At 42.1% G+C, this 17,397-nt stretch overlaps 2 protein-coding genes across 2 annotated transcripts; one reads left to right on the forward strand and one right to left on the reverse strand.

Annotated features, from left to right (window-relative positions):
- The first annotated feature begins 632 nt into the window (after nt 1-632).
- On the forward strand, nt 633-1,318 carry LOC103627284 (protein WHAT'S THIS FACTOR 1 homolog, chloroplastic). Its single transcript, XM_008647579.3, has one exon. The coding sequence runs from the start codon at nt 716-718 to the stop codon at nt 1,286-1,288; it is 573 nt and encodes a 190-aa protein (XP_008645801.1). The 5' UTR covers nt 633-715; the 3' UTR covers nt 1,289-1,318.
- A 6,587-nt stretch (nt 1,319-7,905) lies between these two features.
- On the reverse strand, nt 7,906-9,023 carry LOC100284512 (NAC domain-containing protein 78). Its single transcript, NM_001157407.1, has 3 exons — nt 8,816-9,023; nt 8,362-8,723; nt 7,906-8,262 (listed from the first exon to the last, which is right to left on the reverse strand). Exons 1-3 carry the CDS (start codon nt 8,976-8,978, stop codon nt 8,110-8,112), a joined length of 678 nt encoding a protein of 225 aa, NP_001150879.1. The 5' UTR covers nt 8,979-9,023; the 3' UTR covers nt 7,906-8,109.
- Between the last annotated feature and the right edge of the window lie 8,374 nt (nt 9,024-17,397).

The raw sequence follows: 17,397 nt of genomic DNA on the forward strand, positions 1-17,397 counted from the left end.
GCTATACTGTTTATCCAAAATTTTAAAATATATGCATTGTCAACTTTAATACGATGTAATGAGATGTGTTTCCCTCCGCCGCGGCCCGACACAAGATGGTAAGCTCTGATCCCCTCATCTTCAGCCTACTCAAGATCCGAATTTGTCACGTTGCTCGGGTTAGATCTCTCTACCATATTTTTTGGCCTGAACTGATATATTTGAAATGAACTTATTGTCTACAAATTGTCTTAATTATTCATAATAAATAGTTAGAGATTCACCAGCACGTTGCACTTAGATCTTGTTCCTAAGCGTGCAGATTCACCAGTTGTGTCACTGTCTTTACTGAGTTTAATATGACGTCTATGGAGCAGACTTCCTATTGAAATGGAAGTGTTGGATCAATCCCCTAAAAAAGACTGAAATTCACACCATCTTGCCACAAGCTCAAATTTCCCATGTTGAGTGAGGATTCTCCAAACTGAATTTCACTGTGGGCTTTATTTGGAGAGTCGATACTATGAATGTGGTGACAGCAAGCAGTGGCCTCTTTTACATTAGATGTCCCCTGTGCAGTTTGATTCCTGACATGCAAATGGTAGGCTATTTACATGACTGAGAATATAATTTTGATTTTTTTTGCAGAATTTAAAGTGCAACGTGCTGATTCTTTATATGTACTTCTGAATGCTTGGACCTGGTGTGACTACATAGCCTGATATTCATTTCATAAATGATGGAAAGAAGATTGGGACAACATGTATATTTGATTCCCAGAACCCTTCCCTTTATGCAACTCAATGCTATGTCCTCATTCTCAGCTGGCCATGGACGCCGACCCAAGAAGAAGGTATATCACCGTGAACCTGGTCTTGACAGGGCCATGGATCTTCAAAAGAAGCCTGCCCTTCTCCTTTGTCTGTGTGACCTCATTTTGGCACAAAAGACAGGATCACTACTTGTGCGTGACCTTGAAAAGGAGGTTGGTTTTGTCCAAAAATGGAACTTTCTTTCACTTATCGAGCGTCACCCTAATATCTTCCATGTCTCTGGTGGAAGTGCTTCCCAAGAGCCCATTTCTGTCACACTTACGGAGAAGGCCAGAAAGATATCCAGTGAAGAGGCTGAAGCGCGAGAGCTAATGGAGCCAATCTTGGTGAGAAACCTTAGGAAGTTACTGATGATGTCGATGGACTGCCAGATTCCTCTGGATAAGATTGAACTAATCCAGTCTGAACTGGGCTTACCTAACAACTTCAAGAGAAACTTGATTCCAAGGTACCCTGATTTTTTTTTCAATCCGTGATGTGAAGGGACTGGACCATTTATGTCTGGAGAATTGGCGAGAAAGCTATTTATCATCTCAAGACCAGGTAAATTCACTTCGGCCAGTTTCTTCAAAATAACAGCACTTAATATTTCTATGGATATACTGGCAATGTTGTTTGCCACGCTACATTTATCTATTCCAATTTTCATCATCTATGTGCTATACTGAAGATAAAACTTGTCTATTTAGAGTGGATTATTTTGTGTGAAGATTTTGGTACAAGTAAGTAGCAGATGAAATGCAAACTTTCCATTGAGCAAGACAGTGGTGCGGTGTTGATTCCTATATGCATATAGACTTGGAATTGACACGATGTGCATATCCGTTATGGTACATAAATCTTGTCCGTACAGGCTGAGAGAGATACAATGCCTCTACATTGAGCAGCAAAGGTTTTGATCAACTTGGAATCAGAGGACGAAGAATTTCCCCAGCAAGTAAGTAATAGCCGATCCACATAGATACTACTACCCTTAATCTTGCTTCTAATTTGCACTCAAGACCTTGCTTGGAACAATCACTTGCTTCTGAATATATGTGGTTTGGACACTTTTTCCCATGTTATGAATTATCCAACTATGGTTATTGTTTTACAAATCCTATTAATTTCAAGATATATGCTCTAACCTCCATTTGATTTTTATACATTGTATTAACTAGGATCAGTAGCGGCTCGGTGGTAAGGGCACAAAGGGGAGAGAGGCAGGCCAAGGCGGGTAAGGCAACACTGTGGCTCCCAACTCACCTTCATGTGTTCCAGCTTGGGTTCATGGTGTTGGCATAGGAAAAACGAATGCAAATATCAATTATCAACCATCTGTTTTCCAGATATGTAAAAGCTTTGCATATTTATTTTTTTCCCAATGATGTAGACCTATTGTATAAGTTGAAAATAGAACGGTGATAGGTGATCATATATTTTTTTGTAGAGCAATGCAACCCAATTGCCGTGCTTACAAGGTGTGTCAAACATTGTTAGTTATGAATTATTTTGTTGTCGTCCAATTATATTGTAATATGATGCATTATTAGTGGATGCTACCATCTCAAAGCACTAGAAAATTGTAAATCCTTCTGATCGAGAAACATAAAACAACTACTCATCTACCACAAATATTGGGTTCTTTCATAGTGTGTTTTTTACCATATGCCATTTCTAGACTGAGAGGCACCAATTAAGAGCAATCATTATCAGTATGAAAAATCACACTGGCCCCATACTAATAATTTTATTTTCTGACGCACTAATTTGGTGAGGATGATGCATATGTCTCCATGTGTGTTCTGTTCTCTCACTTTTTTAGCAAGGATTCTTCTCTCTGAGAAAAAATTCTGGTGCATGCTATCATGATGTTCGATTTGAGCTTCATTTACGTCCTTTTCTTACCAAATTTATACTATCTAGCTAGAGCTCGTTGTTATTTTTACGTGACGTGTTTAGATGACTATTGCCAATTGCGGTGGTAAAGCAAATAGGCATATGTAGCCTGTCAATACGACATTGGTCAAGTAAATGGCCACATCAATAGAAAATATACATCGTGGTGCATAAAAATTAATTGAATGGATGTATTATCATATATTTGTATCCCATATTTACGTATATTTTAAATATGAATGTGTAATCTTTTGTATTCCATATTCTACTCAGATGTAGTGGTTATGATACGAGTGTTGGGTACCCACCGGCAAGTCTACTTGTATCTATCTTTTGATGAAAGTTGTTATGGTTATTTTTAATTTTTGTAGTGGTTATGATATGAGTGGATTGAAACACTGTTTTGTTTAAGATCATGTAAAATTTATATATATCTAATTTAGGTCGTGAAGTCTCGTGGTGTTATGACATGTTGTTTGATTTACGGTGTCGTGTCATGTGTATAAATTTTATGCTTTGTTTGATTTGCGGTACCACATAGATAACGATTCCATGTGTTTCCTCGTAGCATCGCACGGACATAAACCTATTTGTACATAATTATCGTAGTATTATAGGTCCCCGTTGCAACGCACGGACACTCACCTAGTCAAATATTATATTCCAAATGTGGACCACGTCGTGACTCAGTCGCTATCCGAGAATAACGTAGAGTATGTATTCTACTAGCTGTGTCGTGTGCAACGAGAAAAACACACGTATGAACACAACAAAGTGTATCTTTAGCGGCAAAGGGTCTCTCTAACAAGTTACTCTCTCTCTCTCCCAAAAATAAAATTTGTTTTGGTTTTTTAGTAGGTGTATATATGAGTCTATATTTATCACGTCTAGTTAAATATAGACATAAAAATAAAGAGTTAAAACGAATACTATTTTAAGATGGATGAAGTACATAACAGCCAACTATAGCAGACTATAGCACAAGTAAACTGTAGGTAGGTCAGTACATATAGGTGACCACTGCCTAATAAGGGACTATTTGGTTTTCTTAGTCTAGGGACTAGATCGGAGGACTAAAGATTAGTCGCTACTCTGTTTGGCGATAGGGACTAAAAATATTCAGAACACATTAAATGACTCATAAGAAGATCAAAATATCTCTTAACATTTTCCTGATATTAGTGTAACTGAAATAAATAAGGGACATGAATTAATATAGTTTAGTTTCTTTTAGTCGCCCTTTGAGGGACTAATGATTAAACAGTTTAGTCACTATTTTAGTCCTATCATTTAATAATTTAAGGATTAAATGAAACTAAAATGGATGAACTAGTTTTTAGCCCCCTCAAACCAAACGGGGGCTAAGATAGCTGTAGTCTGACTATTTAGGGGCCGGCATAGGCAGAAATATGTTAATTGTATACCTCAGGACATTAGAAATGAAGTGGATCGTTCCGTGGCTCACGTAATGCAAGATTCATGAGAGAACAGAAGATGATTGCAAGTCAACTTTGTGCTTTAATTTGATATTTTCTAAGAACGTAAAGGTACGGTGGTGCTTGGTACAGCGAAAGAAAAGAACAAAGAGATATGATCTATCTGCCACTAGCTCGGATATATATCTATCTTGTGATCTCGGAATCTAAAACAGGGGCAACTGAAAGGCGCACACGAAGGTCCAGATGTGTGGATGCGAAACATTCAGATTCCTTCTCCATTCGCGAGTACTGACTGTACATGGAGCCTGGATCGATCTGGATGCATGCATGACTATCAAACTTGCACTGTTCGGATAAATAAAAGACCAGATATTTCTTCGGTATAAATATCTTTTCCATGCATATCGTCGCACCACAAGTAGTAGCAAGTGTGAGGCGCGCCCGGGCCCGGCCGGACTTGACCTCGTCGTTGCATCGCATTGCTCGGGCGAAATGCGGGATGACACAGCGGCACACCGATCACCCTCCTCCGCCTCTCCTTTTGCCATCGCCATCGCTGTCGCCGTCGCCATCCCTATCATAGGCAACATACATAAGCGGCCATCGTTGGGCCGTTGCCTGCCCCCTAGTTGTTGGGAACTGCAACGCAAACTTGGGGCTGTCAAAAACATTACTTGGGTGAACAGGCCTTCTTTCTTTTTAAACTTTTGGCTGGAAGAGATAGGCATCATCGTTCATGTGCTCGTGCTTACTAGCAGTTGGTAGAGCCCAATAACCACTCTCTGCAAGTGGCCAAGTCGATCCACACCCTTCATTCATTCATCCACAGGTAGATACAAAATGGCTGACCCGGCATCTGCCCTCCCAATGTCTCTGCACCGTTCGCGTGTGGCTAGAGATGCCAATAAGCCTCGATCCCTGATTACCCGTAGGAAATTCCTCTAGGACGGCGATAGAGAGAAGTTTCTTTCCCCACGGGAGTAATGTAAAATCAGGCTAAGCTCAAGCTCAGAGAGTAATGTAAAACTATGAAGAACTGCACAAAAGGAGGATATATTAGTGATCACTGAAGACCATATATTTTTTTTCTAAAAAATTGGTACAATTCATCCCACACATACACTATCAGCAACTGAACATTATTATGCTATAACTCTAGCGTAAGAATGTCTGACCAAGGGAATGTGGGGAAATCAAATCGTGTAATGGGCTCAATTGAGCCCTATGCCGAAAATATATAGCCCATGCTGCTGTCAGCATATCGAAAGGTTGCAGTCCTAGAATGCCAAATCAGACTTGAGTTTTGATACGGGTTCCCACCATGCAAGCTAGAGCTAGCCTAGTGGCGAAAGGATGGTGGTTGAAAGCAAGTATCATGATGGGCTTGATTGATGGAAACGGAGGCTTGCTTTGAGCACGGTTACAATCATGTCAAACATGCATTCTGAATGGATCAGTTGTCATGTGCACGTCGTAACAGTGTAGTGTTTAATTAATATGACCCTTTTTTGTTTTCTAAGTGCTAAAGATTCTACGCTTGTGGTGCAAAAAAAAACCCGAATGGTTGATAATAATGGAGGATCAGTTGCATGGTGAAGGAGGATCAACTAAAGCTCTTTTCTCTCCACGCCCCCAAAAAAAGGTTCTAGCTTCGGACCACTCTTCACGATTCAGAAATAATTAATGGAGAAACCATGTACCATGTTACATTACAACTTTTACATGTTCTCTCAGTTTTCATGTACACATGGAATTAGCTAGCAACACACTACTTAGGGTGGACTTTGAAGCACAAGATAAGCTCTATTTATCTGCAACATACCAAATATAAGTAACCAGTTAACTCTGAATGCTTCCAAGCTCTGACTGATATTTTTATTTTTTTCATCCTACATCGATAAGTTTGAGTGTCTGACAGGATTGGGGTGACGTGACAGTGCATCCACACACGATTTAGATAATGTCATGTCACCATTGTAGGCAGATCGTCTGTACTTTTTGACAATTACAGGCATTCAGTCCATTTCTGGGTTTCCAAGATGTCTATTCTTAACATGTTTAAAGAAAGTAGCCATATGCCTTTCAGAAACTTTCTAGAGACATGAGGCATGAGTTTGGTAAATTTTCTCCAACACAAAAGCCAATTCTAATAAACCAATAAGCCTTTGTTAATTGTCCCTTTCTTTGATATACTGGCTATAAACACACAGTGGGTTTTAAAAAATCACCTGTTGTTAGAGAAGTTCAATCATAAAGTTTGTCCGTCGCAATGATTTACCTCTCAAAACGTTGACTGCTAAACTCCAACAGCCTGGATGGAATTCATGCATGGGAGGGGTTAGGAGGGTACCTAATAAGTTTTGATACCTGTTGCACAGGCACAACAAACAGCACACTGTATGCCTTCGAACTGCTATAGGCAAGGATCTGTTTGTGGTCCCATGAATGAATGAGCGTTTGGGGTCTTAATTTGCCTCTTTAACCACCCATAAAAACAAACACATCTGAGCTATGTCTTAAAAGCTATCTCAGTGCGCAACCTCCTAGCTTATATATAAGCTGTATTCCTCTTTAGCAAAAGTCAATATGGGGCTGTGTTGCTAACTGAAGCTAGCTAGTAGGTGAGCTAATGTAAAATGTATAACTTCAAAAGTTGCTAACTTTGGAAGTGACTTCAGGGGGGGCCTACTTGGGAGTTAGGCATGTGTCTTCTTCAAAGTGATGTGGGGGTAAATGATGTTAATATGGAGCATCTCCACTATTGATTATAGCACCGTTAGCTGGTTATATTAGTGGAGGTGAAGTGATCTCTGGTCATGTATACAAGCGAAGTGCAATGTGATTATGTGAACGTATCAGATAATAACCATGCCAATCTAGGTTGCATTGCAGGCTAAAAGGTGATTTTACTAATTAAGGATATGAACTGGATTTTTATATTTTGAATTAAAGTTATGAATTTAGCATAGTTGCAGAAAACCAAAAAAAATAATAATCATTTATACTGAACATTTGAGTAGAAAATTACATTTGTTCTTCTGTAAAAATTTAAAAAGATCTCCTTGTTTTACATGTGGGGTCAGTAATCAGGATTCACGTACGCTGCTATTCGATTATTATCCTGATATGCATGGTTCATTCAAACATAAGGCATTGGACAATTCCAGGGATTTGTCCAAAATGAATGGATCCAAACGGGGTTCTTAAAAAAAATCCTTTGACTGAAAATACTAAACTAACATGATGCTGCTCTGCTGTAGGAGTTGTTGTAAATCTATCTGCCTGAATATTTTAGCAGACCTAGCTAGGCTCTCCTTTCAGCTAGAAAGTCCGTTGCATTCTAAAAAAAATCATGACGGAACAAACAAAATGATAGCATGCATGTATATATACCACTAACGTAGCTAAGCTATAATTGATCTTTTTTGTTATTTATCCTTTTAAGTGTCCCCATTCACTTACATATGTTGGACCTTTATCATGTTCGTGATGCCAAAAAAAACTAGGACAATAGGACATGCATGAATCATGAAGAGAAGTGACATAAATCCAACCAGTACAAGGGTCGTTAATAAGCTTCAGCCGGGGAGAAGGCGTTTGTGTAAAACAGTTAACGACAAAGCTGTCGCTACTGGGTTTCTTGTGCTTTTTTAGGCGGCTCTAGAGCTAGCTGTAAAAAACTTTGGGTTAGAACTTATGACTTTTTATTACTGTGTAGTGACTCTCCTGCAACTGCAATTAGTGACCTAAATCCATCATTAGACACAACAAGCTGAAGCTTTTAAACCCATATTGCATGATAATCATATCGATCGATTACAGGGTAATATATAATGATTTCGGATAGAGACCGGCTTAAGCTCGATGCCTATCATCAGGCCATCTGCATCATGCACAATGCAAGTTGCAACCACTTACGCTTACGCAGACGACGACGTTACCGTCACAGGTACTAATCAAATGGCCTGCTAGCTAGGGTTCTAATTATTTGGCAAGCTCACTTCGTCGTAGTCGTCTAGAGACAAGAACACCTCATCCAAGCACGAAAGCTCTGTGCCCTCGTCATGGAAGCTCACTTGCGAACCGCAGCTTGATTCGAACACTCTACATATCACCCAGCTGTTTATTGACTCCTGCAAGAGGACGACAGATCATTGATTATTTATTATTGGTAAGCGGCTGCTGGCTGCATATATGCCGATCGAGAAGGAATGAATGAATGAATCACTCACCGTGCTCGAGTGAACTCTCTTCCTCTGCGATCTCCTGCTGCTGCCGGAGCTGCTGGAGCTACTTGGGGTGGTGGCGCCGCTGCTCCCGCCGACATTGCACCCGGCCGGCCCGTCCTGAAGGTGGTACTCATGCATGACCCAGTTCGTTCTGAACCCTCTGAAAGGCTCTCCGGTGCAGAAGACGAGCGTCTTCTTGAGGCCAACGACACGGCCGCTGCTCGCTAGTACTACTGTTTCATCGGCGCCGGCGGGGTTCCAGTACCCGGACGGAGAGGTTCTGGTCTGCCCCGCCGCGGAGTGGGCGTGGGCGTGGGCGTGGCTACTGAAGAAGTACCACTGGTTCCCAGCCTGCAGCGCCGTGCCTGCATGCTTGGAAGGAAGATCGGTCGGTCACCAGACCGTACGTACGTACGCACGCTGTGAGCTATAGCGATATATGGGTGAGAACGCAAACCGTTCAGCTCCCACGGGTCGTAGCGGTGAAGGAGGATCGTCGGGACGATGTCGGGGCGGCACGGGAGGTTGGCGGCTTTGCGGCGGAGGAAATGGACGACGAGGTCTTCGTCTGAAGGGAAGAAATGGAAGCCCGGAGGTAGGTTGGTGGCTCCTCCTCCCATGCTCGCTGGGCAGGCAGGGATAGGGACGACGAAGAAGGGTGAGATGAGACGAGGTGAATCTGAGTGTTTACTTTTTATAGGGAGGGGGGAGGGAGCGTATGGGTGTGTGTGTGCTGGCTAGCTCAGTGAGAGAGAGAGAGAGAGAGAGAGAGAGGGAGAGGGAGGCAGAGACCTGCGTGTGCGTGCAAGCCAAGGAGTGTTGAGAGGTATTATTGGAGGCTGCTGCATGCAGTTAACACAAGAAAGAAAGAAAGAAATGCGTGGTTCGCCTTCCTCGCCCTCCTTTATTAATGCGTCGTCGCCGGATCATGATGTGAAGAAGGTGGAATGTAAATTGTATTGATTTTGAACTGAACCAATCATTACGCTCTAAACCAAAAAAAAAGAGAGATTAATCATTACGGATTCACATGCAAAACATTTGCTTAGCTTCTACTAATGATTGTGGTTTTTGCAAGGCCGGTGCATCGAATGGGTACTGTGTAGGTGGAAAACTAGTGGCAGGTGTAGCTAAGCATCATGCATATATGCATGTTTGCAGTAAAATTAAGTCGATCTAGTAGTGGCTGTTGTTCTAGCTAATGGGTCTCGCTTTCTCTTTCCGGTCTGGTAGCCTAGCTGGAGTCCGTATGTATTAGCTCTCCGACTTCCTAATCCGATGGTGATGAACCCCATCAGCGTGCTGTTAGACTAGCGATGTGAAGCGGTCACATAAAGTGCCGGCACCCCGGCCTGTACGTACATGCTAGCTGGGGGGCTGGCCGGCTGGGGCTCTGCTAGCTGCTGGCGAGGGGGTGACGACTGCACTCCTCCCCCCATGTCATGCGTTCGTCACCCTTGTCGATGAAGCCATGCTCCATGACCACAGCTATTATTATATTATATATATATACTACTAGTACTGCTGCTACATGGATAGGTAGTAGATACCAGATAGCACCCAGAAAGGCTGCATGCACGCACGCACGGGCGCACGGCCATAGTTTGTGTGGACTTACCTTGTTGTAAGCTGTCACAGAGATGCTTATCGGAATGGAAGGTCAGTTCTGTTTTGTTCAGTGGAGTATAGTATATATATATGCCAGATATAATCAGCTGCCAGAACTGCTCTGCTAATGGCCTGCTGCCTGCGCCATCGAGATGCTTATCCTCATGGGCATGGAATCTTCCAGCAAACTATGCTAGCTCCCAGAAAGAAAGAAAAAAGAAAAGAAAAAAAAAGAGATCTGGCTCCACCATTATTTCCATTTCCAATTCCATTTCCTTGGTGCACAGTCACCCACAGTAGTGTCTCCAGGCACCACCCTAGAACCCTACACAATCCTCCCTTTCCCCCGGCCCGCGCTCGCTTTTTTGCCTTGCCTTTTGGTTGGGTGCCTCGGCTCTCATGCTTGCTCGCTCTCTCTGCTTCTTTATGGCAGGGCAGGGCAGGCCATGAAAGGGGAGAAAGATTAGGCTCAAGTCCACCACCGGCCGCCCGGAGTCGTGCTGCTGGTGATTCATGTCATGCCGGTAGTACACGTGAGGGAAGCCCACCTAATCCCGGGACCCACCTGGGTATGTGCGGTGGAGGGGGCTTCTTTGGCGCCATCCTCCATGCTGACATGCTCATGACGCAATCAGCCATTAGCCTCGTCCCCTTCCCACCCCGCACACTATAGGGATGGCAGTACAGGCTAAGGTACCCAATAGTCACAAAAATCCATACACATACCATATAATTGGTTGCCTGCTTTCACGTGTACATAGTCCGTGACATGAAAAAAAAACATCGGTCTATGGTGTTTGATTGGCTGCATTTATGGCTGGACCAGGTCATGTTCGTGCAGAAAAGGAGCCGGAGCCAGGCTCACGCTATACGCCCGTTCGGCGCGTATCCACGCGTGCAAGCAACCAATCACACGGATACAGTATCCACTAAAAAAACCTCATACACATATCCACTAGTACTCATCATGGATATAAAATTACGGCATACTCATACACACCATATGTGTAGCAGGTACCCATCGGGATCCATACGCACTAATATTATAGTGAACATGATCATTTGAATCACAAAAAGCAAGTATTAAATACAAAATGTTGAAACCTCACACATCATTAATATTGAAAGATCCTAAAATAACATAATATCTTTTATACCAGTATGGCAAATTTGTTGAACCCAACGTAATTTTATCACAAGGTCAACAACATTCAGTATTAAATGGCAACACCATACAAGCTCATGCATAAGAGAGAACAATCCCTTTAATTTGAACCCACATGTCATATGTTAGTGGATTTTTCTATTGGGTAACATGTATAGGGCAAGAGAGAACATACTCATGCCCACCATACCCGATGTTTTTTTACCCATTGGGTATCGGGTTTCAGGTACTCATTGCCATCCCTACCCCACAGTCGCGCCGACGCGCCGTCTCCACGGTGTTCAGCCCTAGATCCAATGCAGTGCCATGCTTAGCCCCTAAATCAAGTACATGAGTGTCCTTCCATGTTTCCCACGACCAGGGGTTACATTCTCGTTTCGTGATTTCCAAAAATTGTTTTGTTCACCAAAATTTGACTTTTATAATTTCGAATTTGAAACCGAAATACATAAAAAACTGTATCGGTTTTCGTCTCTCGATCCATAGCGAGAAGGAGAAAAACTATCGGATCTCGCCAGTTACCAAGCGGAAAGGTAATCCCTACCCATGACTCACCAAAAGCCCTGACCGGCTATTGCAGCGCCCTCTAGATCCCCATCCACCACACACACACACACACAAAGCAAGCACAAGAGTCTAAAAAATGAGATGGAACCTAGCCAAACGCGAAGAAACGAAGCAAAAAAGGATTTAATAGGCATTCATCCAAGATGTCAGACAATCTAGAGAGACGTGTCAAATCATATAGTAACCATCCAAAGAACAAGACATCTGACATTATCGCTGGACCATTATCTACCCATCATCGAACCATATGGTCAAATTGTTCATCTCATAATGGGGTTGGACATTAACTGCTCAGCGAGCATCTAACTATATCGATTGACAAAGTCTGGCGGTTATGTACAAAGGTTATAAAAAGATAATAGGGTGTCGAACTAATATGATGGTAGGCACTAGATGGTACAAGTATACCTAACGGTCGGCAACAGCTAGTACTAACACAATAGCCGAGGCATCTGACCGTACTCAATGATTTGATGGTGTTACTGTTGGATGGTCCAATGGTGCATAGAGTTGGTTGTTGAGGGTGTTACAAATATATCTTTACTTAGGGATATGAATAGAACCCTAAAATCAGTCATTTAAGATGTGTTAGAGCTAAGGAAGGTAGCCATTGAGTTGATACTCGAATACAATAATCTCTAGACACTCAAGTGTTTATGGAATAACTTAGTAACTAGGCATAGGTGCTTTATGAAGTGCTTATGTTAGTTAGATGGCTACCATTAGTGCTTGCTCTAAGTTTATACCTAAACGATTAGAAGCGAGATTAGACACACCTCTTACCCCTTGACGCTTGCGCGCATCATTATAATAGTTGTACTAAGTGGGGTTTGTAAGTCTTGCGAGATCATACCATCTATATTTGTGGTGTGAACATCACTGTGTATTGGAGGGAACATAACTTGTGACATTTTAGCCAAAACTACAGTGGAGACGATGGGGCGTATTCGAGAGAGGGTCACAACCAGAGCAACACTTATGCGTGGAGAAGACTCGGGACTATCGACGGAGTTGGAGCTTGGGCCCCGTGTGGGAATTTTATTATGTGGGGCTCCAACGAGGATTAGAGGGAAGCTTGTGCGTTTCTTGGTACCTCGATAAAAATACAGACACGTTAATGAGAGTTTGTATCTCTATTACACTTAAGCTTTTGCATTTTTATTGTGTTGTCTTGGTGGTATGCTTTACCTTTTTAGATTAGTTATATACTAGTGGATAGGTTTGAAATCTAGGTTGCATAACTTCTTCACTTAGTCAAAATTGTAGTTGCACATTACATAGATTATTTATTGTATAGTTTGTTATTAGGATAAAAATAGAGATCATGTTTTAGAGAGAAATTAGATTGCCTAATTTACCTCCCTCTTAGGCATCACTATTCCATTAAATTGGTATTGAGGCTAGTGGCTCAATTTGGAACTTTTGGCTTCGCAAGTGCCTTATGGCACGTGGTAACATCAAAGACTTATCCTCTAGTGAGAACATTGGTGATAACAAAAATTTGAAAGCCATATACTAAAGAACTTGCGCAAGCCATCGATTTTTTTAAAGAGGTTTTGCACGAAACGAAAGACTAGATTAAAATTGTTAGAATAAAAAAATAGTTAGCTCACGAAAGGCTTATCAAAATTTGCTAGAACAACATGAAAGCTTTGTAAGTTTTAATGATGAGGTATCCAATAAAATCAAAATATCAGAAAGCTAGTACAAACACACCTACCGACGAGCACCTAACGAAGAAAAAAAATTAAAAACTAAGTCAGCTAGCTCTCAAGATATTTATGATAGTTTGCTAAATAAAATATAAATCTTTAGCGTATATAATGATGAGGTAACTAGCAAGTTGTTAGTAAGACTCTCGAGACACCTAAAACTAAAACAATTAGAATTTGTAAATAAAAAAAGATGCCTCATCTATTCCTTGCAACGGTTTGGCTATCAAACTAACCTAGCTGTAGTCTTGGATACTGTTGTTGAGACTTCCTAAGCTGACGATATACAGAGATGCAACATCAGAGGTGGATGGAGGCAGCCCCATTGCAAGATTCCTTCCTAGTTCCAGAGTAGAAACAGAGTCGTGAGGCCCATGAGTGGTTTTATAGCGTTTTTTTCTTCGTATTCACATCAGCTGCAACGTAAACGTATGGAACTCTTGTTGAAATGGGGGCAAGAACTGCAAAGCGCCAACGGTGGTAGAATAGGACACCGCACCATTGATTCGTCGCCGATCCGTAGTATCCAACTGCCTACCCCCAATCACCTGTAGATATATATATCTATGTTCTAGAATCTATGCAAGAACGTACAATACATGACATGGGGTGGCAGAGACGCCCACGCGCGGCTGCACACCGTACGTTTGCTGCCTTTGCTGCAGCTCTGGAGAATGTCGGGTGCAGTGCTGCATGCGGCATATTACAAATACATACATGATCAGGCACTCAACATACATACATGGGCGCGCTTTTGCAGGGATTGGGGCTGGGCACCTGGTGTCCGGTGAGCGTGCGTGCACGCTGACACATGGGAATATAAAGAGGAATGGACACGGAAGAGTGGCAGGCGTCCACATCCCTCTCGGCATGTATATGGTCTCACGCCCGGCCCGGATACCTGTTCCGTCTCACGCGCGCCGCGGGATAAGACAAACTGCCGATGGGTGGGTCGCCCACTCGTTCGCGCGCTGCTGGGCTCTGCCGGCGTCAGGCGAGGGTGAACCGTGACCGAGGGCAATGCACCTGCCCGGTTGGTGGGTGAAACCAACGGTAATGTGCGTATGTTGTCTTCATGCCTTGTTACTGCATATATGTCTACATCATCTGTGACGATTGCTTGCTCCTCCTCGTACTCATCCATTTCCTTCACGACCTTCCCCTCAGATAACTCAGCTGACAGAAGATATGGATGCTCAGAACCATTTCCCTCAGATAACTCAGCTCACAGGGCGTTGTTGCCTGCCTGTTGGGTCGAAATATTGAAACAATGCAAAAAAAAAACCCCCCTTCGTTGATCATTATTTTTTCTCTATCTTTTTTATTGACCAGTACATGTTATGATGCATTTTTAGAGATTATTGTCTTTGTTATTTTTCTCTACACAGAGTCTAAAATATCTTTAAGCCGACTGGTTGTGATTAATTGTTTGCTGGTACCAGGGTAATCCCAAGCTTTTTATCCTAAAACATATTCTAGGCTTCGCATTGGCACCATGTCTTCGCATGACGGACTTCACCTTCATCAATTGGATTGGATCGTTCTGCCTTCATTCGGTTTTGGCTTTGTCTTTTTGCAGAAGTATATCTCGTGGCTTCATTTGGACGGAGACAATCTTCGTCGGAGAAACTTCACACCCTAGAGTGGACTGATCTAGCTTCCCTCACTTCTGAATTCGCTTCTTAGCCGAGAGCATCTAGACGCCTGGTTGTGTTTCAGTGGTTAATGACAGCGATAGATTATTATTACTAATGTGTGTGTTTTGCATAGATAAAATAAGTTGGCTCATTATGATGATGATTGATTGGACGTATATGGATTTCATGCCCCCGGGTGATAATGTTCAATTTTGGTTTTTAAATGATGAGAGAGAATGCTAAGGATTGGCTAGTTCCAGGTTTTGATGGGGTAGAATGTAGATAGACATGTAAATTAGCATTTGAATCTTTTCTTTTTCTTTTGGTCATACCATAGAGTAGAACATGGATGGATACCTTGAACTAGGTAAGTCTGATGCACACTTGTGAAATCTAGTACTAAATAACTCTATGGAAGCCCAATATAAGTTTGAGATCAAATCAAATTCAAAGAGTGGTTGAAATAGACATTTAGGTAGTGTTGTTGGTGCATCGTACGTGCCCGGTGAGGCACCAGATACCTGACATTGGATAGTAATAGTGTCCTGATACACAAAGAATCAGCACTGATGTGTTTGATGTGTCCCTGCTCCCCTATATTTAAATGGTAAAAAAGCTAAAATAATGCACAAATGTGAATACGAACCATAGTTGTTGGTTCCAAATCACATTCATACCCACATGGCCAACATAACACAAATGTCTTTGATTTTATACTCTATACTTAAGCATAAATGGAAACTGTAGTAATGTACAAGCACCTACTAGCTGAAGTGAAAGGGAGAGTCTTTGCCTAGTGATGTGTTTGAGATATGATAATCACGAAATTAGAGATCACATTAGTACATAAAAAGTAGCAACTGTGCATCCACCTTCTCATTAGGCTTGATCAGGTCAAGTGAGAGTTTGCGCTCATTACTCTTGGTGGTCGACATCACATAGATTAGCTAGCAATCGAGAGTTTAATGATCACTTGATGGAGATTATCGATGGCCCAACTCATGGTGTAAACTATAGGTGTACATTCGGGCCGCCAGGCCCGGCCCGGCCCAAGCCCAAAAAGGCCCATTGTTTGAATTTCGGGCCAGCTCGACCCGTTTGAATTTCGAGCCGGGCTAGGTCGGCCCATGGGCCTAGCCCTCGGCCCACGGCCCGACCCGTAATTGCTTAAACGTGCCGGGCTCATTTCGGGCGGCCCGAAATTCATTTTTTGGCCCGAAATTCAATTTTTGGCCCAAAATTCACATTAGAGCCCTAAATTCAAAAAAATAATAAAACAAATAAAAGATAAGACAAATAAATTTGAACAAAATCAAACTTAATATTTGTATTAAAGTTACCACAGCTATGCAATGACTACCTCGTTTATAAATCATTTTGTTAGAAGGAAAAAGAGTATAATCAGCTCTATACAAAGTCTGTAAGTTCAGTTTATTGTCTAATGTACATAACAAAAGTAAAATTACATCACACACTCTAATTCAAAGCTACAAAAACATCTAACTAGCATTATCTCTAGCTTTGTGTTTTTATCAAGTATATGAAAGTGTGGAATGAAGTGTGGTTTTAATAAATATATAGGCCTTTTTGTGCCTCTATATGGGTCATTTCGTGTCTGCCTTAAACGGGGCGTGCTCATGCCCGCCCATGAGTCGTGACCTCTGCCCAAACCCGGCCCGATATAACGGGCCGTGCCGGCCCGACACTAAATTATTTCGGGCCGTGCCGTGCCTGGGCCGTGCTTTTTTCTCGTGCTTCGGGCCGGCCCATCAGGCCCGGCCCAAATATACACCTATAGTGTAAACTGTTGTAGATGATTCACTGTGTTAGGGTGGCGACTAATCAACTTGTAGAGAAGAACTTGTAGAGAACACTCGAATCAAGGGGGAGACACACCCTTCCGCGAGTGCTCCAAGGGGGGCTAGGGGGAGTATCGTCTCCTCGATACATCAAGAAAACATCTCGATGTTCCTAACGCTTATTTACTTTTAGCATTTACGTTTAAGCAATTCAATTCTTGTTTTATATTAATAGAATTACCATGCTAGAATAGGATCAGAGCTTAGGGTGCAAAACTTTTCTTCTAGGTAGATAACACTTTTAGACACAATGGGTGAAGTAGGTTATTTGATATGTTTTATTTGTTTTGAGAAATTTTAGATTAGCCTAACTCACCGCTCCCTTATCAGCTTGATCCTTTCAAATGGTTTCAGAGCCTCATGCTCATTGGTTTAGGTCTTACCACCTAGAGAAAGATGTTCGGTGGGGATAGACCCCTCCTATATTTGAGGGAGACAATTTTCCTTATCGAAAGATTTGCATGGAGTCATATCTAGAGGCCATAGATGTT

This window comes from Zea mays, chromosome 5 (assembly GCF_902167145.1).
Source record: "Zea mays cultivar B73 chromosome 5, Zm-B73-REFERENCE-NAM-5.0, whole genome shotgun sequence".
Taxonomy (NCBI): Eukaryota; Viridiplantae; Streptophyta; class Magnoliopsida; order Poales; family Poaceae; genus Zea; species Zea mays.